This window comes from Lampris incognitus, chromosome 5 (assembly GCF_029633865.1).
Source record: "Lampris incognitus isolate fLamInc1 chromosome 5, fLamInc1.hap2, whole genome shotgun sequence".
NCBI classification, from domain to species: Eukaryota; Metazoa; Chordata; class Actinopteri; order Lampriformes; family Lampridae; genus Lampris; species Lampris incognitus.
The window spans coordinates 30,885,215-30,909,157 of NC_079215.1; the positions used below are offsets into that span (position 1 = coordinate 30,885,215).

The window sequence follows — 23,943 nt, forward strand, 5'->3', positions numbered from 1 at the left end:
TATTCCTTATAAATCGGTGCGACAGTTGCTAAAATCTGCAAACCGGATATTCGCTGTGATTGAGCCCCTTTGCAATTTGCCTCGTCTTATTTTCAACCGTTTAGTATTGCAAGAGAGCATTATTTTGGACACGAAAATATTGCGACATGCTGTTAATCGCCGCGCTAAGAAAATGTGATCATAAAATGTCAGAGGTTGCCTTTCGTTCAAAACTGATTAGTGTATTTTCTAATCCCAAAAACGTTAATTATTCTAGATTAGAGTAAAAACTGGAAGACGTGCTGTCTGTGTCATTTAATTAAAAAAAGCATCGTGAAACTTTTCATAAACATTTAACAGAATGTTTATTTTGTCCATTGTTGTGCTTTTAGTACACACTGACTTGGGAACAGTTTTTAATGAATCAACCGGTATGGGAACGTCACTTCCGTGTGATGACGTTCCCGAATGAGAAAAGCTTTACCCGGCTCTTGTACCACTACCGGAGTCGTTCATTAGGGTGAAACCCGGATAGAAAAATTGACACTCCGGAGTTTCGCTGTTTTCTTTTGATACTTTAAAAGTAAGGTAGCCGGTTAAATAAGCTGTTCCTGCTGCCAGGCATGGAGACCTCTGGTAACTCGCACAAGAAACAGAAGCTGAGCAATGCGCCCGAAAACTGGGTGAGTCCAATGACAAGATGCGTCCACCACATCGCCACGTCCACTTTAACATCAGCCGCTACGGAGCTAACTAGCTTATCTCTAGCTTGCTAACTAGCCGGCAAGCTTATTTAGCTTTTTATTGCAGTAGCAGTATGAGATGCTTCATAATAACGCGCCGGATTAGAATTGCCCATAACATTGTACCTATCTCAAACTGCTGCTAGTACGTTTTATTAGCAATTGGACATCACAGCAGCCATTGCGCTGCATTAAGCTGTCTTGCAGCCATAATATTATTACACTTGCTGCTTCAGGCAGTGAAATTTATCTAATGTTATAACTAACAGCCTCCAGGACAAATAACTTGGGGAGTGGAGATATTATAATCAGTTGGGGTTGTATGTCTGATAATGAGCATTTATTTCTTGCATTTATTACATATTGTATAACGTGGTTATATGACCTTCATTTGAAATTCAGAGGAAGATTTTCTCATTTCAGGGAATGCAAAGAGCTACCAATGTGACCTACCAAGCCCACCACGTCAGTCGAAACAAGCGTGGCCAGGTTGTGGGGACGAGAGGAGGTTTCAGAGGATGCACTGTCTGGCTGACTGGTATGTCCGATGCCATATCAGTTTTGAATAGAAAATGTATCTTACGGAAAACTTGTCTTAAGGTGAGCCTATGTGACTTTCTTGTTTTTTAACTCTCAAAATGACCCTTTTCCTTTCTTTCTCTGGTGTTTAGGGTTGTCTGGGGCAGGGAAGACCACAGTAAGCATGGCTCTAGAAGAGTACCTTGTGTGTCATGGCATCCCCTGCTACACTCTGGATGGGGACAACATCCGGCAGGGGCTGAACAAGAACTTGGGCTTTAGCCCTGAGGACCGTGAAGAGAACATCAGACGCATTGCTGAGGTGGCCCGGCTTTTTGCTGATGCTGGGCTGGTGTGCATTGCCAGCTTCATCTCTCCCTATAGTAGGGTGAGTGCTGTGGGGAAGGAAACATCAATGGTTAAAAGTCCAAGAAATGAAAAATGTATTTTCATTCTTGTTACCTCTTATCTGCACTTGAATGACCTCTTTTTAATGCTATGTTCTAGAATTTCACATGAAAATCTTTTTTTTTTTTGTCTTTTTAAGAATCGTTTTGTCTTTCTGACACATAGTATATTTTTAGTAACATCAACCTGCACTTGTGGGCATACACTAAATGTTCAATGAATTGGAGCAAGATTTCAGTGAAGACTAGTGATCTTCCATCCATCCATTATCCAAGCCGCTTATCCCAGTCGGGGTCACGGGACGCTGGAGCCTATCCCAGCAGTAATTGGGCAGCAGAAGCAGAGTCACCCTGGCCAGGCCTCCAGTCCATCACAGGGCAGTATTGGGGCCACTCCTGTTTATTATTTACCTCCTCCCTCCCTCTTGGCAACACGCTCTGGCACTATGGTATCCATTCCACTGCTATGCTGATGATACACACTAAGCCCACTTCCACTCTCCCCTCCAGTACCCTCACTGCTTGTCTCCATGATATACAGATATGGATGACTAACAATTATCTGAAATTCAACAGTAGTAAAACTGAACTACTCCTCATTGGCACTAAATCTACATTCTCAAAAACCAATATTTGCTCAATCCCCATTGCTGGAGCCACCATACCTGTCTCCATTCAGGCTAAGAGCCTTGGTTTCAAAATGAGGTGTTCAACAAGCACATATATGGGTGTGATGTTCGGTTGTCCACATACTTTTGGCCATGTAGTTTTATGTCTCCATTCAAATGTCAAGAAAATTCCAAACAAACATTTCTAGCCAGTAGCACATCAGTGTGTACAATCTTGAAAAAATAACCACCCATTATTGGTTGTTATTTAAATCAAACTCCCTTGAAAAAATTCCATCCAACTGTGCTGTTTCATTTGGATATACATCAATTTTTGTGGTAGTTTGCAATGCTCCAAATGCCATTTCATTGGGCCTTTAAAGGAATGAAAAAGGAGAGCAATGACCACAAAGATGCTTAGCAGTCTAGTTAAATTTCCATTTGTTTTTAGTTTATGCCCATTTTCATGATGAGTCATGATGACTAGAGATTTTAATAAGTGATAGTGAGTTGTATTCGCCCTAGACTTCTCATTGAATTGTAGTTGGGGAATGTACTAGAGAGGAGCATTTAAATATTTAACTGGATTGTCATTCACCCAAATCAATGTACAAATAATCACTGTTTGTTGGGCTCAATTATCCTTGAAAACCAGAAAAGTCTTATGAATTAGTAGATATTTTGGCATTTCTGAAGTTCAATTTGTCACGAAGCAATAACAGAGAATAAGACTCAACCACTTCGCTTCACAAAACTTTATCATCGGTGGGGTAACACTGATATGACACAGCAAATTCAAGTTGTGCAGAAAAAGATGACAAATAGTTTGCAGATTCTTCTGACCCACAGCTACAAGTCTTATTTCTTTTTTAACTTGCATGCAATGCATGCAGTGCAACTTACATTGAGCAGTGAAATGCTTATGAGCAGTGACATGCATATGCTTAAATACCAGTGTTATTCATTTTATTTGTTAAGCTTGGTTTACGTGGTAACACAATAATGAACATTTGTGGGTTGCTTATTTATGACCATCCCTAAACTGTATCACATATTGACACTTCACTCCCTGGCTGAAATGGCATGTGTCACAGTGAGGTTCACTGTGTATGTTTTCCCTCAGGATCGCCTCAATGCCAGGAAGATCCATGAGGCTGCTGGCCTGCCATTCTTTGAGGTGTTCGTGGATGCTCCGCTTGATGTGTGTGAGCAGAGAGATGTAAAAGGATTGTACAAGAGAGCAAGAGCTGGGGAAATCAGAGGTAGGATATGGTTGGATATTTTTTGCATGGTATCTCACTAGAGTCATTACACTGTGAAATTATAGGATCTGAGATTGAGACATTCATCAAACTTAAACATCCCATCTATTCATTTTATGGAACTACTCTTGGTCATGATCCCAGTGGCAAAAAGGCCAGCAGCAGAATAGCCAGGACATCTTCTGCCCATACTAGGGCTCCGATAGCACTCAAAGCCCAGCTGATATATACAGTCTCTTCAGTGTAACCGCCAAAGTAGGGCTGAACGATATTGGAAATAATTTAAGTTGCATTATTTTTGTTTTCTTTTTCTTTTTCTTTTTCTTTTTTTGCGAGATGTGCGATATTAAAGATGTAACTATACATTTTTTTTCTTATTTAAAATGCCATATTTGATACCTTTTCTCACAGGCGTTTTCATAGCAACAGCCATGTGTTTGCATTCTGGAATTGTTCCTTTGTATGCCAATTTGGCACCAACAGGGTTTGCCATTCCTGTGAAGTATTCAGATATAATGGCCTGCTTAGGAAATGTAGTCTGCCACAAACGGATAAGAGGAATGGACATGTGAATCGAATGTGGAAGAGATAGCAATAGGTGCTAAAATACTAAGCTATACACTATCCAATGTTATATTAGGTTGAATCAGATGTTTAATTTAGATTGCTGTGTTTCTCAATATAACCATGTTGAAAGATGTTGATCAGTCTTGTTCCTCCAAAATACATTTATTACCACTGGATTGTCGGTGTTACACCAAGATCTGTGACCGTTGAAAATTGTGACCTGTATATGAACACTGTCAGCACGTTCAGGATTATGTTCATTTCGAATGGAACTCAGGGATTTGTGATATGAAAACCAACTGTTTTGACCACCAGATGATGCCAAATATACCAAAGTTGAAGAAATTAAAATTAAGGATAACCACTTAAAAGAAACACAGGAGTTACATGATTTCACCAGATATATGGCGCTTTTAACTTCAATACCTCCATTTGGAAAAAAATTATCACTAGCAATTATTAGGATGATTTTAGAGGGGGTTATAAGGAAGTTGTTTCATACTCTGGTTGACTCAATAGAACACCATTGTATTGAGGTAATAAACGCCCGTCAATCCAGGCTAGTCTATTATCAACACAATATTTGTTAAGCACTTTGCTTACCCCTAAAGAAGGTTGCTCAGCTGTGAATAAGTGAAAGAAAAATTATGTCTGAAGGATTCAGGAAATAACAGGAGGCTTCATATCACTGTCCTCCAGTTTAAAATATTCTGTTACACTTAAAGCTGTAATATTATCACCTAAGGGATTAACATGACAAAATAGATACCTTTTTTTTGTGAAAATACAAATGTCTTAGATTACAAGCATCCTTTGAATGACCAAAATTAGAGAGATAAATAGCAGCTATACGTCAGTTTCCTGAGTGGATTTTAAATAGATAAGATAACTAGAACTACAAACTTCTTTTAGATGGCCATACTAGTTTTTGAAGAAGAGTAATGGAGATGAGTACTGTTAAATGTTCTCTCCTGCCAACCTTTTAGGTTTTGCACAGATTTGTCCTGTAAAAGCGAAGATCTCTCTCGCTCTCTTTCTCTGTCTGTCTTCCTCCTTCTCTCTCTCTCTCCCGTTCTTCGACCTGAGAGAGAATTTGAAACTGTACACATGGATTTCTTATATATCATGGTTACCATACCTTAGGAGCACAGTGCTATGCAATCATGCTTTTTCAGTATTTACTAGCGAATAACTAGAAGTTCTCTTCTATAAAGAATGTTGGTTTGGTTAATTAATGAACAGGGTGTTTTTGAAACGTGTCTCTTTCAAAACTATTTTTTGTACATTTGGCTCCTAAACTGGCCACATCTCAGTCCCAGTGCGCCAAAGGGACGTGCTTGGAGTATCTTCACTAGATGCCTGACCAACTTCTGTTGGCTTAGCGTGGTGCAGAGGAGCATTTTTATTACTTGTATCCGTGATCTCATTTCTTTTGGTCAGCACCTGTAGCTTGTGACCATGGCTGAGATTTGGAATAGATTTACAGGTTAATTGTGAGCTTTGATTCATGCATGCATCCTTGTAGCCTCTGAAATGATCGGTCAATCTCACAATTCTTTTCACCTTCCATCACTCTTGAATAAGACCCTAAGATACCTAAACCCCTCCATCTGGAAGGTTTCCAACTCCCCACCTGAATGGGACATTTCTATAAGAAGTGCTCCATGAGTGGCCCATGACTTCAGTTTTGGAGGTGCAGATCCTCATCCAAGCCAGGTCAAACTCAGCAGCTAACAGGTCCAGTATACATTGGAGATCTGATTAAGCCTACATGATGAAGTCATCTCATCCACACACAGCAAGTAAACTATCTTCATATCACGAATATGAATACATACGCAAACAACCAAGGCACATCAATGTCAGTGTCTCATGGCAACTGTTAATGGGCTTGACCTAAGAATGCAGACAGAACTCTATAAAAATTGGCTTATAGGAATTGAATGGTGTGCAAAAGTGGCCCCTGTTGTAAAATCAGCGGTAGGCCTTCAAATCACAAAATGATTTTAGACAGGGTGAGTAAATTCTCTTCACCCCTTGAACAGCTGTAAAATGAAAATTTAATCCACTGTTCTTTGTCCCAAGTGGAATTCAGATAGGTCCTCATTTATCTGAGGCTTGACATCTGGCTGTAATTTCCTTTCAAGGACCTAGGTACAGCCTTTTTATGGGGGGGCTAAGTAGTGTTTGAGCACACTCTTTCATTCCTCTTTTTAAAAATGGACACCTCTACTCCTGTCTGTCAGTTCAAAGATAATATTGCCTTGAAAACTTAGAAAGGATAAGAAATTTGTCAACAAAGACACTCTAACAATATTATGAGGTTTTGCTGTCTCTTGGCCAATGCCATTTTGCTCTGGTGCCTTTCTAACTTTATCAGTGACCACTGCCAAGGAGATGAGCCAAGTTCCACCACAGTCTCCAAGCATTTCCCCCTGTGTGAGGGCATGTCTTCCATGTTGAGTTCCTCACTGTGCTCCTGCAGCCTTCCAACTAAATATTCAATCTTGGTCAGCATTACCCCATTCTTACTGATGAGAATTAGTATTAAATCCTTTTGTCCCTTGTTGAGATGTTGAGTAGTTACCTCTCTGAAGTCACCCAAAAGTCCCTCTACATAGTCCTTTTTAACTCCACCTATACCTTAATCTTTGTCTTCAACTGCAGCCATCTAGACTTGACAGCGAATCTTTTCTCATTTAGGAGTCTTCCGAGCCAACCAGACTCTTTCTCACAAACCAGCCTTAGGTTTGAAAGGTTTTCTTACCACTGGAGTTCACCAGTGGGTTCTTTGATTGTCACCATGACAGGGACCAACCAACTGCTGACCACAGCTACTTAATTGTAGCTGCATCCTCCAAAGAGGTTTTTTAGAGGGCCCTGTAAACATTGTTTAAGAATTTGATTTGGTTTATTCAGCTGTTTAAATTAATTATGTTTATAGCAGCTCTGTAATTTGCTTCAGTGTTATGATTAAAATTAAGATTATTCTAGACAGTGTGAAACACAGCTCAGAGAGGTTGAAGAAAAGCTTGGCCTATGCTAGGGTTAGGCTAAACAGGGGCACTGTTGAAAATTTAGTTTTTTATGTTCCTTGGTTGTTTATTTGTTTTCCACATGGCATAACACGCGTAATCTTCTTTATGCCAGGTTTCACTGGGATTGACTCTGAGTATGAGAAGCCAGAGGCTCCAGAGCTGGTGCTGAAGACTGATTCTTGCAGTGTTAATGAGTGTATACAGCAGCTTATTGACCTGCTTCAGGAAAGGGTGAGAGGGAAATAAAATTGAGTAATTTTGGCACATAGTAACCCTTTGAGCATTAGATACTGCATTCCTTGATGGTTTTGTGAGAATATGTGATAAAATGTAGACAGTTTCAGGCATGAAATGAGAAGGCAGCGTGTTCAACCATCCTGTTATTGTTCTTTTGACCACTAGAGGGTAGTGGAGCCTCAAATTTATGAGGGTTTGTGCCACCACGTTAGAGCTGTCCTATCTGAATTCATTACTTTTTTTTATTCTTAGCAAACAGCATAGACATCTTACCAGATGTCATGATGATATATATTTTCTCTGATGTGATATATTGTTATGTTTGATTTCATATTATTTTATTTCCTTAGGACATCGTCCCTGTGGATGCTTCATATGAAGTGAAGGAGTTGTATGTTCAGGAAAACAAGCTTGACCTAGCTAAGGCTGATGCAGAGACTCTACCTGCCATAGATATTGGGAAGGTACTTTTCTCTCTCCAAGTGGCCAACATGGTGTCATTTGAAACCTGTAGAGTTGCACTACATGGCCAAAAGTATGGGGACACCTGAACATCACACCCATATGTGCTTGTTGAATAATTAATTCCAAAACCATGGGCATTAATATGGAGTTGGTCCCCCCCTTTGCTCGTATAACAGTCCCTGCTCCTCTGGTAAGGCTTTCCACTTGATTTTGGAACATGGCTGTGGGGATTCACTCCCATTCAGCCACAAGAGCATTAGTGGGGATAGGCACTGATGTTGGGGAGAAGGCCTTTCTCAAAGGCGGCATTCCAATTCATCCCAAAGGTGTTGGGTGGGGTTGAGGTCAGGGTTCTGTGCTGGCCAGTCAAGTTCTTCCACACCAAAACCATGTCTTCATGGATCTTGCTTTGTGCATGGAGGCATTGTCATGCTGAAATGGGAAAGGGCCTCCCCCAAACTGTTGCCACAAAGTTGCAAGCACACAGTTCTCTAGAATGTCATTGTCACTTTCACTTGGAACTAAGGGGCCCAGCCCAAACCATGAAAAACAGCCCCAGACAATTATTCCTTCTTCACCAAACTTTACAGTTGGCACTATGCATTTGGGTAGGTAGTGTTCTCCTGGCATCTGCCAAACCCAGATTCGTCCGTCAGACTACCAGTGAAGTGTGATTCATCAATCCAGGGAAGTGTTTCCACTGCTCCACCATCAAATGACAGTGTGTTTTACACCACTCCAGTCGACGCTTGGCAGTGCACATGGTGATCTTAGGCTTTTGTGTGGCTGCTTTGCCATGGAAACCTATTTCATGAAGTGCCCAATGAACAGTTCTTGTGCTAACGTTGCTTCCGGAGGGAGTTTGGAACTCTGTGAGTGTTGCAACCGAGGACAGATGATTTTTACACACTTCAGCACTTGACGGTCCCTTTCTATGAGCTTGTGTGGCCTGCTTCATGAGTGAGCTGTTGCTCCGAGATGTTTTCACTTCACAATAATAGTACTTATAGTTGACCGGAGCAGCTCTAGCCAGGTAGAAAATTGATGAACTGACTTTTTGGAAGGGTGGCACCCTCTGACAGTATGACACATTCTACTGCCAGTGTTTGTCTTTGGAGATTGCATGGTGATATGCTTGATTTTATGTACCTGTTAACAATAACGATGGCTGAAATAGCTGAACCTGCTAATTAGAAGGGGTTTCCACATACTTTAGGCCATGTAGTGTACTTTGTTATTGCAAATCATTCAACCAGATGTCAAACCTGGTGATAGTCAATCTTTTGCAGATCACAGTTATTGGTTATACCTCTGTCCACTGATATGCTGCCCATGTCCTGTTGATATGAATGTGTGATGGGTAGTTGACACATATAATGTATGTGACTGTTTATCTTCCAGGTAGACATGCAGTGGGTACAGGTGCTGGCTGAAGGCTGGGCCACTCCACTGAATGGCTTCATGAGAGAGAGAGAGTACTTGCAGTGTCTCCATTTTGACTGCCTGCTGGATGGTAAAATGCAATTATAATTCAACCTTGTGTAAGAGTGGGGCTTATGAGAAAGGGGTACTTTTGATTTTTTCTAAGTGTTGCTGTACTTGACTAAAGGCAGTTGATGGAGCTCAGTGGTCACAGAATGGCTCATATAAATCGAATCGACCGCTCTCTGATTGGATGTCATAATATATCTCACTCTTGCACCCTGATGCAAATGTCTAAAAAGCATATTTATCAAATGCAGTTTACAAAATACATGAATCTTTAGTATTCTGACTAAATAAAATAATGATGGCAAATTCAGGGGGGCTATTCAGGATATTCAGTTCTTCTAATATTATGAGCATCACACTCCCATTATGTGTACTGTTGTCAAAAAGCAGGTTCATCAGAGATTAAATGTTTACAAAGGTAGCCTGATGTTTTTTACTAGAGGTCATAATGATATTGTGTATTTTCCTTTGATGTGCTATATTAATTTGTTTGATTTCTTGTGCTTTTATTTCTTTAGGACATCATCCTAAGGTATCTGTATTACCTTATTAAAGTATTTAAAGCTCAGGCAAATAATTTTAAGTTTTATGACAAGCTGCCATGGCCTTTGATTTATTCAAGCCAATGGTCTGTAAATGTAAATTGGCTATAATCTCACTTTTTATTTTCTTTCTACAAACTGGAGTACTCTCTTTAACAAAGAATCAAATTTAATTTTAAAATGCTCCCAACAAATGCTAATTAGGTATAATATGTATTGCACTTTAGGATGGGCTGGGAGGAATGAGAGACTTCATATAGTTGCTTGATAGATAATGAAACAGTAACAAACCTCAGACAAGTGATGCATACTGAAAATATTAGAGATGGATTTCATTTTAATGGGAATTCTCAACTATAATGTTGTCATGCATCGTGTTAGTGAGGTAATCTTGACCCTTTTCACCTTAGTCTCAGGAATTGTTTTATAATTTTGGCCTTTTTGAAACAAATAAAAATTGTGTGGGTGTAGGGTGCTTTTGCTTTAATCCAGAACTTGGATAAGAGGAACTCTATTATTACAGCAATTTCCCATGCATTGTTTGAAATTCCAAGAAAGAGTCAATTTACTTTTATTGCCCACATGACCACTCACCTCTCAGCTATGTGTTGTAGTGCCAAAGGGTTCTCACACACACACACACACACACACACACACACACACACACACACACACACACACACACACAAATTAAAGGCATAAAATAATTTGAAATGTTACAGTCATTATATCATCAATACAATTCTGCATGTATATATTTCAAAAATTCTCCTTACTCAAGCGTTCAGCTATTAACGTAGCAAAGTCGGGGTTGATTTAGTTCTAATTCAATCTCCTCAGCCCAGAAGGTTAGTTTTCCTGGGAGTTTGGTCTGAGCTGAATAGAGGCAAAAATTGTTTATGTAAAACCACCTTACTCAGATTTCCCTTGTTTGTCCTAGAGGGGCAGAAATTTGAGTCGAGGAAAAGGAAGAAGCCTCCATATTGATTGACATGACAAACCATTGTTTGTCTGTTACCACCGTTCTCTAGTTTTACAGTGAAGGATTGATATCCCAGCAAAGCATCATCCAGATTCTAAAAATAAGTTAATAGTATCCTTCACTGTACTCTAAAAAAAAAAAAGTATAATTTTCTCGTTTCATTAATGGAATGGATTACAAAAATAAACACGGGTTCAGTGGCTGGCTTGTGTCTTCCAAGCTCTGTGGACATAAGGTAGGAGTGTGTGCATATGGGTTTCATTTGATCCAGCTGTGTGCGTTAGTCTATGGGAGAGGGGACCAGAGGGGGTCGGCAGCGTCAACGGCAGTGTCCCGTCCTACCTCCCCAGCATTTGATCTGATTTGAAAAGCATGTCAGCCATGACAGGTTCCATCATAAAACTGTCCGAGTGAAGGTCAGAATCCAGTCGAGTTGGAGAGGTGACTTTCACCTCATACATCTTAAGTTGTCGACTGCTCAGTAGCTTCTAGTGTAGCTACACATCAGAGGCTAGAGGAGGTATGGATTGTTGCTTGCTGCAGATCTTTATCTTGCATTTTCATGGCTTGATTAAAGTTGTGGATTGTGTTCTTTCACAAGTTCTGTCAAATCAGCAGTCAATCAGGACAAGGTTAACACTGCATTAAATTAAGAGGACAAAGTACAACTAGTGCAACACACATACATCTCTATGTTCTATATACATGGGGCATTTCTTCCTCTAAAAATGTATTCACTCATTTGTTCATCCCTTGTCCTAGGTGGCGTTATCAACCTTTCTGTGCCAGTGGTGCTTCCTGTGTCCAGTGCTGATAAGGAACGTCTGGATGGTGTAACAGCCATGGCCCTTGTTTATGAGGGCAAACGTGTGGCCATCCTTCGCCATCCCGAGTTCTACGAGCATCGCAAAGAGGAGCGTTGTGCTCGCCAATGGGGCACCACCTGCAAGGACCACCCCTACATCAAGGTCAGTTAGTGACAGACCATTTCTAATTCAGAAAGGAAAGCATGCTAGCTGCTCCCTGAAATGTGAATTTGGCACATGAGGTGATATTTGAGCCATTCCATGATTTAGTCCTACATCCAGCCGAACTGATGTATCATCCAAGATATTTTCTTTCACTCACTTCTTAGCAGCAGGTAAAAAATAATTGTGATGTATGTTTCGAAACTTTACACAGGTGATAATGTCAAAGAGTCCGTGCAGAGCTCTAGAGAGGTCTCTCCTAATGTACTCTCTGATAAACATACCAGAGGCCAAACAAGTTGTCTGCCTGGATTTTTACACTGATAAAGGACAAATTTTAGGGGGCTGTTTGACAGTACTTATGGGAAAAAAATGAATTGGCGAAGGAGTGGATCTGTTCTCTGTCTGTCAGGAAGCCCTGTCAAATCACTAGAAGTCCTTGGTCCACCCTCATTTCACACATTTGGATGCTGAGTGTCTTGCTCGGCCTACAAAATACATCTGAGATTGAACCAGGATTGTGCTGCACAATTCAACAGAATATGGAATTATTGCCAACTTTCACCTTCACCCCCCCCCGCCGCCCCAAACCCTCTCCAAATATACCCAGCGTAAATATCCAGGAATTGTTTCCATCTGCCTCCTAATTGAAAGTTGTAGGGTTCAGGTAAACTCACTCGGTGGCAGCATGGTGTCCTCGAATGATCTTGCCCTGACTGTTAAAAGGGTGCCACTTGTGGCATGGGCTTGCACCTGAAACTACAGTATAAACCACAATGAAATTGTCTGGTAATGCAGAACCAGGGAGGACAAATGTCATCTTTGAGACCCCATCTGTATGATTTTAAAAAAAATGTATACAGTCAATCTTAAAAGAGGACTGTCTGGCAAATGTTACATCCCATTGTTTTTAATGATTAGCGCAATTGGCTTTTCACGAGTACTGACAAGACTGCGAGTCATCGTAAGCTTCATTGGTGTCAACTGTTTGAACACCCTGAGCTCGGGCTTGAACCCCGCAAGTGACTCATTTTAAAGCCCCTTGGTGCTAAAAAGTCACTGGCTGTGTGAGAAATGCATTTCAAGACCGGTTATATGCCGGTCTTCACATTTTTCACAGCAACTGGCATTCATCTCCATTTTTAACATCTACCTGTTGCACTTGAACTCAAGTGTAGCCAAGTCAGGCATCATATCAATTTTCAGAATGAACTAAATGCAAAAAATTCTGTTTTGTCTCTCAGCTTTCTGTTGCTCAACCTGGTGCTTCAATGATGGCTTGTGAAGAGATGTTGAGTATTATAAGTCCAGACTGAGAATTCTATAGTTCCAGATCTATGTTTACTATAGCTTCAGCTGTCATTCTTGATTTACCACTCTACCCCATTACCAGCATGCAATGTGTACAGCTTGCTGTGATTAAGGTGTCACTCTGTAAAGAGTGACTGTATGTATATGTTCACATGTGTTTAGCTCCCCATGCTGGAGCCAGTCTGTCAACACACTCCCATGTTAGCTGCTTCAGCTCCTTATTCTGTTTCTCTCCAACCAGAAGTGACCTGCTCCATATTACATGTGGTTAATCCACTTTTTCCTGTTTACAAGTCCATCATTTGGACAGGAGTCCCCTTCATCGGAAACTATGGTGTAGAAACCTGTTTATTTAGCCAGGGCTGCCTTATATATAGCCATAGGACACATGTAATGGTTAAATGCAGTACATGTGTCTGTGCTGTTCTATTTTTATTTTAACACAGCTCTTGGTTTATCCATGCAGACTTTCCATTTTCCATTCACTGACACTATAAAAATAAATTCTTACTTGTCATTGCTATGGATGTCTCCAAAGGTTTGGGTTGTTAATTATATTTATGACTGATCTCTGGCCTGTGGTAGCAGACAGGTTGGATTTGCAGGCGCATGGAAAGTGATTCACACCATGATACTGAAATCTATATCCATCCTACAAGTGGTTATTAATCCTATCAAGCAGACACAATCATACCATCTCCATCCCTGCCAGAATTGTAATTCATAGGAATAAATTTGCCAGATTAATATGAAATCCTTTTTTTAAGAGTCTTGTATTACTGTAGCTATTAAATGTAAGACATGTATTCATGAGAGAAATTAAAACAATGTAATAAGAAACCTAGGCAGTTATTTATGTTTCACAATTTCCATATAAAGTTTTCCTAATGCACTCACACTTATGTTCTATATGTAGTCCTTTTTGGATTCCTTTTGTCTCAGTACTGGTGGTGTGCTTTTTCTGGAGTGCCTACTCTATAGAGAGTAGTCATTCTGTATGACATTAAAATTGAGCAGGGCCGTGTTTTCAGTAATTCTAGCTAAGGCCTCATAAATGCCACAAGAGAAAGGCAAAAGTTATAGCCTGAAACAATAGCAGCCTTCGCCTGGATCTGGAGTACTTTGTGGACATTCACATAATCTTGTAAGGGGGAAAATTCTCTTCAATGTGGTCATGAGCTCATCATTGTGTTTTATTGTGGGATACAATCATATTGTGTCTCTGTGTCGTTGAAAGAAAGGAAGTAGATGTGGTCAAATACGAAAGGGGGATACTCACTAGAGTCCAATTTGTCTGCATCACAGCAGTGTTGTTGAAGTTTAAAGACATAGTTACTCTGATTTATGCTGCTGCATCCCTATTGCTTAGATTAATTGAGGGTTTTTATTACATTTCACCATCACAGATCAGTGCAGCATGTAGTTATAGTGACCAAAATTTTTTGAAACATGAGTTATTTTGAAGTTGTTCTGATCATCAGATCATTGCAACTCCCACTTTAGATGGTGATGGAGAGTGGAGACTGGCTGGTCGGTGGAGACCTGCAGGTTCTGGACAAGATCTGCTGGAACGATGGACTGGACCAGTACCGGCTCACCCCCACTGAGCTCAAACACAAGTTTAAAGAAATGAATGCAGGTACAGTACCAAATTCTCTCGATTTATCTTGGCATGTTTTTCCATCAGAGACAAGCAGGTCACAGTAGTTATAAATTGGAGCCTTTTATTCATCTTTCACAAGTCATGTTTGGACAGTCTACTCAGCTTTAGCTGACCGCATTGGCTCATGTTTTAACTATTTTTTTTAACCTCCTTTCTCTTCATTCAGATGCTGTTTTTGCCTTCCAACTGCGTAACCCAGTCCACAACGGCCATGCCCTGTTGATGCAGGATACCCACAAACGTCTGATTGAGCGAGGCTACCGCCGGCCCGTGCTGCTTCTTCACCCTCTTGGAGGCTGGACCAAGGATGATGATGTGCCGCTGGCCTGGCGAATGAGGCAGCATGCTGCTGTGCTGGAAGAGGGTGTCCTAAAATCAGAGTCTACAATTGTAGCTATCTTTCCTTCACCAATGATGTATGCAGGACCCACTGAGGTAACGATGATGAACAGTACTGTATAAAAACCCAAATCTAATATGTTGTTAAAAGAATAACAAAAACATCACACCAATGATCAAATGGTTGATAAAAAGAGATTCAAAACGTTCTGTTTCCAGAGGGCAGTTCTTATTTTATGGGCTATACCTCGCCAAAACTAGCCAGTAATTCAACAAAATCTCCAGTCTGTAAAAAGTTGGTTATTCATAAAAAAGAGCCCCATGCTTGTCTTGAGAAATTCTGGTCAGTGTTCCCACGCCATACATTAGCTTCTCACTTTGAATGGGCGTCACTGTCCCGGGAATCCTCCATCTTTTAATCATTCACTTGTGATCATGGGAAAAATGATTGAGAACAGATTGAATATTAGTTGATGCTATGCAGTGGAGCTCATCAGTCTGTAATTCTAAACAGGTGGTTGAGACAGTCTGACTCATCCCTAGTCTTTACATCTTACCTCTGACCCCTGCTCGTGAAATTGCCCGTCAGTGGCAACCAATTAATTATACAGCCATTCCAAATAAGGTATTCAGTTTTCCTTCTTGCCAAAATGACTTTGAGCAAGATGCTTAAGTTACCTGCCACCTTCAGAATTACTGTAAATAACGTTTTGCCCTATCCCTTGTGGTGTAAACCCAGTCTGCACGTCATAGTTTATTATTATTAACAGAAATTGCAGCAATGAATCATTTTAATAGCAGTTGTACAAGTAACTTTTTAAAGTCTGACAGAAATTATAATTCAAGACAAACTGTACTTAAAAATCACATCGAAATGTTAAGATGTGCTGCTGCAACTGATGAATATTCACTGAGACATGTTTTAGTGACAGCTGAGTAGGTTGTAAGTGTAATATCCAACTTAATATTTTGGGTTGTCTTTCATCTCTTAATAAAATAATATTTAGCTAAGGCATTTTTATGGGTCAAAAAAATTACCAATGCTACAGCAAAGATAGCTGCCTGATCCTACGCAGTGAAGAGTCAGTTAGGAGACAGCAATGCATCTACCTCAATCCCTTGCCCTTAAAGTGGCACCAGGTAACTTTTTGAATTTTGGCAATGTCTTTTGTATCAACTGTCGCAAAGACAACCAAGGCGTTTTTTAGTGGAAGACATTCAACTATGTTTACAGAAGAGGGAAAGTGAAATTTCTATACTTTTACATATGTATGCCATAACACAATCCCTTTAGGGTTTGTGCATGGTAGCAGAGAAAATGCAGAGTTAAAATAAGGCTTCTAGGGAACTGAGCTGAATGGTGATTGTGTCATTTTCCCATAGCCATTACGCTATGTCACCAAAATTAATTTCATGATATGTTAAAGCAAAAAAGTAACTTGATGCCAGTCTAAAGCTATGCATCCCCTTTTACCAATAGACTGATTGTGACTGCTGATGGTGAGTTTCTAAGCCACCCAGACAGCTATAGAAGCCAACTATCACAAACGGTCCTGCACACAGTCAGTATTTCTGTCTTTGTGTACTGTCTGGCCATCACACTGATGGATCACAGTCAAAAAGTTAGCTAATTAGTTATGCATACGTAAAATTCCAAAAAAAAAGGTGTGAATGGTTAGGTATTTTATCACCTCTTAGTTTGTCTGTATATAGTCAATCCTTGTGTATATATCTGAAGATTGTTGTGTTGTAGTGTTGTTATTCTATGTTAAGTACACTGAGAGAGCCACGAAACCAAAGTCAAATTCCATGTTTGTGCAAACCTACATGGCCAATAAACATGATTCTGATTCTGATCTTGTGCAGCTAGATTCCAAGTACAACGCCCGCTGGCAGATGTGGCATTAGTTGGGATACTCAAAGCAAAAAATAAAAAGTATACATTTCAACCTTATGAGTACAGATTTGGCAAGACTTGTTCACAGCAAACTTATTGCTGTAACAAAATATATGCATTTCAATTCTGTATGAACAGAGTGTTTGTCAATTATTGATAATGAGAAACAGAAAAGGCGCTGGTGGTGAAGGTAGATTCCCAAGGGCAGCAGCTTTTGGAGGTCAGCTGTTTGCAAACTCAAGTAGAGGTAGCTTTCTGCATGCTAAAAAGTGAATGTTCTTCCACAGTTAAAAATGTTTTCAAGGCTCTTTGGACTGACTTATAGGTTCAAAGATTTAAGCCACTTGTCTTTTACACTTTAAGATATGGTAGCCACATAGCTACACAATCTGTACATATAGCCACAAATATTATCTGTCAATTCTGAGTTTGGCAAATTAGTGTAATTGTTGAAGTTTATTTTGTTAAATTGAAGGCGCTAAATGTGTTATGGTGAACTGAATTTTTTTTAAATGTGTGGTAAAATGTCACACTGATCCCACACCTATTTAAGATTATCATATGTGATGGTCTGGCGGTCTGTCCAGGGTGTCTCCCTGCCTGCCGCCCAATGTCTGCTGGGATAGGCTCCAGCATCCCCGTGACCCTGAGAGCAGGATAAGCAGTTTGGATAATGGATGGATGGATAATACGTACCTGACTGTTTATTGTCAGAAGTACCTTATGATCCAATTCTGGGTGAACCAACAGGAGGAATAGTATTTGGCCAAAATGTTATCTCAAGATTTTAAATCTGTGAATGTGACTAAAATATTTTTCACTTTTGTTATTCCTGACTGCAGTATGCATGCCATTTTAGAGTTCAATGCTCCTTTTGTTTTATCCTCATCTTTTTCATTTTTCCGTTACCCGAGCTTTCTCTCGCCATGTACGCAGGTGCAGTGGCACTGCAGAGCTCGGATGGTGGCTGGAGCCAACTTCTATATTGTGGGTCGTGACCCTGCAGGCATGCCCCACCCTGACACTGGAAAGGACCTATATGAGCCAACCCATGGCGCCAAGGTTCTCACCATGGCACCGGGTCTCATTACCCTGGAGATTGTGCCTTTTAAAGTTGCTGCATACAACAAGGTGAAAAGGGCAATGGACTTCTATGACCCCAAGAAGTAAGTGCTTGATTCTGTTAATTTTATATTTTCAATGTCTGGCCCTCTATCTAACTACAGTTTCTCAAAATTGGGAAATCCTTTAATCTAGTGCTGAAAATTTTGTTGATTAATTGATTAGTCTACCAACGGAAAATATATTAACCTATCATAATTTCGGTAATCGATTAACCACCTAACCATTTGAAATTTGGCAATTCATTGTCAATCATCAAGTAAAAATAACCAAAAGCTATTTGTCTGTAGACATTTTAGACATTTGGTGTATATAACATTTTGTCCTGCCTCACATTCAGATCAGTTACAGCATTGCCAGCAGCCAGTTAGAGCTGTCCTCCACTAAATTGTTTATTAAAGGTGCTATATTCGAGATGTTGAACATTAATATAGCAGCAAACAACTATTTGCTATGTAAAGAGATAGTGGAGTAATGGCATCCTGAGCAGAGAATGAAGTCACACACTCTCTGTGTTGTAATCCAAGTTTCTCTATTCTTTGTTTTGGAAGCCGGTCCGGCCATGCGTGCATGTTAGTGCACGTGAGCTAGCTAACGTTAACATGATAGCTAGCAAACTAATAAATACATTACATGGGTTAGGCCACTCGGCATATTGAAGAAATAGCACCTTAACAAGTATAACACATTACTGATGTTAATAGAATAACTATACTGTAAAAATCAATATTCCAACCAACCAAATAACCAAGAACATGAAGGGAGGGAGGAGAGACACGAAGGGAGTGGGGGAGGTTTGGTTTGGTCTGAGATTCTGGTGTTGAATATTGTATAGCACCTTTTAAGTGTTCCTGATTTTAAAAAAAGGAAGAAAAAAAAAGGGGGGGGGCGGGTAGGGTGTTCTTCATTTACTATAATTGACTTTAATTTCTAAGCCATCAATAATAGTTGAGGTTTTTTGTACCCTCACAACAATTTGGGACTTTCTATGGTTTCAGACACTGAGGAGAACTGCAATTAATTAAAATGTGTACAGACACTGCACATGACCAACATATGACCAACATAACCAGCAATCTCAGTAAAGTCTTAAGTTTTTTTTTTTTTTTTTTGTGGCCTCCACCACCATCAGATTGCAACTATAGACAATTTTGGATATAAATGTTCTAACTAAATATGGCCAGACTATTCAAAAATTTTGCTTTGTTTTCCATGATGCATGTTTTTGATATTGAGTCGAATGCAGTTTGTGTGATTACTAAATTCCAGTATAATTCCAGTACATGTGTGGAAAGAATGACTGCTACAGCAAAAGCCTTCATTGTTTAAATAATAACCATATTTGTTTCACCTGGTCATGGAATTATGAAATGGTCCAAAACTTCCTCCCTGCATTTGAAACGGACAAATCTCTGTGAGAAACTACTGGTGGTTAACACACTATTTATATTTCACCTTTGTCAGTTCAGTGCTTGTAATTATTTCAAAAGTGGGGGACAAATTGATTTTGAATGGTTGCATGACTTTTTCAATAACTGTCAATCTAAATGATCTAAGGCATGACAAGATGGCAGAACATGACACATGGTGTGAGCCTGAACAAAGTAAAGGAACAGTGCAACAAAACAGTCAGCCACAAATCTTTAATTCTCTTTTTCAGTCCTCTTAAAAGCTGCAAAACCAGCTCAGTAGCTCACAGGCAAACCAACCACATCTCTCTCTCGCTCTCTCCCTCTCTCACTGTCCCGCTCTCTCTGTGTCTCTCTCACACACTCACACTCACACGCACACTTTATTCCGTAAAGCAGATTTCTTTTTTCAGAGAGTCTCTAAATGACAGTATGAAACATTGACTAATGAGTCTCTCTGAAGAACTGTCACAAGCTTTTATTGACACTATGACTCTTTCTCAACATGTCACGTTGAATCAAATGATAGAAAAGGCAGAAAGTAACATGCAATGAGAATTTCAAAGGCTTTAGTTGGCGCCTTGTGAAATTTATGACATTCCATCTGCTCTCCGGCCACTCCTCTTGCACGTTGACTTGGCCTCGCCAAATTTCAAGAGGAATATGAATGCTCGGCCTAATTACCTACTATACCTCAAAGTCTTCCTCTGAAGTGTAACAGCTCAAATCACAGCAAGCTGTTTCTCATTTGATGGGGTGTAACATGTTCTCTCTAGAGTTTGTCCAGCTCTCCCTTACATCTCATGCTACTTGAACAATTGCAAGTTCCTATTTACCCATGTTCTCTAAGCTTTCCGAAGCACAAAATAAATGTGCTTCACATTTTTTAATAGTCAGTCCACACATTTTCTCCTGTCCTCAGCATGAATTTGACACAAAGTGTTGGCTTACCCGTAAATGCTGTAAATCATAAATCTCAGCAAATAAGATGTCTGACTGTCTGATTTTTCCAGAAAAGCCTGGCGGTGCTTCATTGGAGGGGGCTGCTGATGGATGTTGTGAACATGCCCCTTATTCTGTATTCTGTTGAGCAGCGGTCAGAGACGGAGGCTATCTCATTACTTCATGCAGAGCGAGCCTACGGCTTGCTTTTGTGGAGGCATTAAACAGCAGCCATCTGTCAGACACCCCAGGATTTAATTAATCCCCTCAAAATGATCAGGATTCAGGAGTGAATACAGCCCATCTGATGTGTAATTGACCTGTGCACCAATGTTTTTACAAGGTTATTGGAAGCACAAGTTTGTGGCATTTGTAAGCAATCAGCATTAGTTGGCAATGCTCGTGGAAGTCAATGACAGGTTTGACTATTTCCATATGTGCTACATATGCTGTATGAATATTAAGATTGTATTTATAATGTATTGCATTATTTATGCACCTGCTAACTCTTCTGTACCCCAGGTTTCAGGCACAAAAGATGCAGTTTTAAATATTATTAAAGCTGTGTGTATGTCTGTGTATACTTATATTACTCAACTTCGTGCATTAGAAAATGTATTTTTTTCTGCTTCTAAATGACATTCATCCCTAAAAAATATTTGTATAACCTGTCACAAAAGTAAGAGAGGAGTGGCATGGTGGTCTATTCTGTTACCTACCAACACGGGGATCGCTGGTTCAAATCCCCGTGTTGCCTCCGGCTTGGTCGGGTGTCCCTACAGACACAATTGGCCGTGTCTGCGGGTGGGAAGCCGGATGTGGATATGTGTCTTGGTCGCTGCACTAGCGCCTCCTCTGGTCGGTCGGGGCACCTGTTCGGGGGGAAAGGGAACTGGGGGGAATAGCATGACCCTCCCACGTGTTACGTCTCCCTGGCGAAACTCCTCACTGTCAGGTGAAAATAAGCGGCTGGTGACTCCACATGTATCGGAGGAGGCATGTGGTAGTCTGCAGCCCTCCCCGGATCGGCAGAGGGGGTGGAGCTACGACCAGGATGACTCGGCAGAGTAGGGTAAGTACAATTGGGGGGAAAAGAGGGGGAAAAAATCCCCCCCCCCTGAAAAAAAAAGTAAGAGAGGAGGAAGCTTAGGAAGATGCATTTGTCCTACCTTGTTGTTACCTAGGGCAGCACGGTGGCGCAATGGTTAGCGCGGTCGCCTCACAGCAAGAAGGTCCTGGGTTTGAACCCCAGGGTTGTTCAACCTTGGGTTTCATCCCGGGTCATCCTCTGTGTGGATTCTGCTTCTTCTCCCTGTGTCTGCGTGGGTTTCCTCCAGGTGCTCCGGTTTCCTCCCACAGTCCAAAGACATGTAGGTCAGGCGAATCAGCCATACTAAATTGTCCCTAGGTGTGAATGTGCCAGCTCTGTGATGGACAGGTGGCCTGCCCATGGTGTCTCCCTGCCTGCCGCCCAATAGGCTCCAGAATCCCACTATCCAAATTCGGATAAGCCGCTTGGATAATGGATGGATGTTGTTACTTAAAACGTCTTCTTTATTAAACTAGCAGAGTTTGTTTTCTTAGACCTCTTGTTGAAAAAGAAAGTTGCAGTGGTGAGTTGGAATTAAATTTCCTTTTTAGATGTCCCAGTTGCTCAAAACTTCTTTTCCTTCTCGTTTTAGCCATCAAGACTACGATTTCATCTCAGGCACCCGTATGCGTAAGATGGCTCGAGACGGACAGAACCCTCCAGAGGGCTTCATGGCTCCCAAGGCATGGGCCGTGCTGAAAGAGTACTACAAGTCGCTGGAGAAGGCTTGAGCTGGGAACACGGTGGTTTCTTCAAACAGAAGAGATGAACGGGGGGACCACTTGACTATACCATCCTACACAATGCTCTGGCTTGTCTCTATCACTTTTAAATGCACACTCACCTATTAAACATAATACTACTGTTGGTTGTTTCTAGTCTTCTCACACTCGCAGTCTTTAAACGGTATGTGCTTTATTGAACTCAACTTTTTATTATTATGACTGTGCAATTTCAATGTGATAGGAGAGATCGAACGGTTGAAGGACTATAAGGATATGGCAATCTAGAAGAGTAAGATTTCTTAACAAGATGTTTCAGATAAAGCCATTACACTGACCTATATAACTTATCTTCTGTAGAATGGTTACAGCAATTGTGGATTCACATCTAAGTTTTGAAATACTTACCCACTGACAAACTCAATGTATTGTTGACCAGTACTTCAGACAGAATGAAATGACTTATAGTCCAGTTGTCTACGTCAAAATGTCATCACACCTACTGAGTTACTGGACCCCAAACGAGCAGTTGCTGTGTAAATTTTCAAGTCGCACAAACCCAAAATATTGTTTGCACAGTGTGTGAGGAAATGTAGTGCCTTGGAGTTTGTCAAATTGCTATCTTCACAAAGTGAATTGGCGTGCCCTCTTGCTTAAATTAGAACACAAACACAACTGCTTCCCCTCCCGCTTGTTTGTGTCACATTGAAGTTATGCAGGAGTCCAAGAAATGATCTGCAAAAAAGATAAGTATTTGAGGAAGGAAAGATGAGTTGTTTTTTTTACCATGATACGTAACCCTAACTTTCCCCAACCTTTTATCAAAAGCTTTGTTTTTCTCAAGTTATTTGTATTTCTTCTCGTCTGTGTTGTATTTTTACAATATCTTGTAGATTTAACCGGTTTCCTGTTTTCACCCCCTCTTTATTTTGTATTTGTGTTAAATGTTCCGAAATGTTTTGGTCATTTCATATTTTTTTATAATAGATCCATGGTGTTTTCATTTAATTATTCCATTTTGTTATGCTTTGGTTTGGCAAAAATTGTTTGGCAGTAACAAGCAATGGTACCAATTTGTACATAGTCATCCTTGTCTAATAAACCATTTTTAGCAAATGGAGCTGTACCTTTTTAACCTCTGTTTTCAATGGGTTGGGTCAGGGTAGTTAGCTCACTTGCATTTTGACATTTTTAAATGTGAAATTGTTCTCATTTCATAATTTATATTTTCCAGCATTTTTCTTTAAATGGCCGGATGATGGGCATTATGCACGAACAACTGCCTAGCTTTCTTGAGGTCTTGTTAAGGTCCGATTCACAAAATTAACCGGCCAAATTTGTTCTTTCACATGCATGTTGAAAGTTGATCGCGTCCAGTGAACCTTCTATTTGCATAGATAGAAAAAAAAGACTGAAAAGGCCCATATATAGCACAGTTTGTTTTGAGTATCGTGTGCTAAGAGGGGAAAAAAACAGTTTGAAGAAATCTGAACATCTGATCACACAATACGTTTTCAAAGAAACGCCAAAGAGATGATCTAAAAGAAGTTCAGCAAGGGACCAATGGGACTGTTGTGCAAATTTGTGTATGAGAGGTCTGCCTCGGTCTTCAGTTTTGATTGTACCAATGCATGACTCCA

At 40.3% G+C, this 23,943-nt stretch overlaps 1 protein-coding gene across 1 annotated transcript; it reads left to right on the top strand.

Moving 5' to 3' along the window:
* The first annotated feature begins 487 nt into the window (after positions 1 to 487).
* On the top strand, positions 488 to 23,478 carry papss1 (3'-phosphoadenosine 5'-phosphosulfate synthase 1). Its single transcript, XM_056280192.1, has 12 exons — positions 488 to 662; positions 1,146 to 1,260; positions 1,394 to 1,629; positions 3,380 to 3,518; positions 7,236 to 7,354; positions 7,711 to 7,824; positions 9,227 to 9,338; positions 11,603 to 11,808; positions 14,623 to 14,758; positions 14,949 to 15,217; positions 17,955 to 18,184; positions 22,174 to 23,478. The coding sequence occupies exons 1-12, from the start codon at positions 603 to 605 to the stop codon at positions 22,310 to 22,312; spliced, it is 1,875 nt and encodes a 624-aa protein (XP_056136167.1). The 5' UTR covers positions 488 to 602; the 3' UTR covers positions 22,313 to 23,478.
* The last annotated feature ends 465 nt before the right edge of the window (positions 23,479 to 23,943 follow it).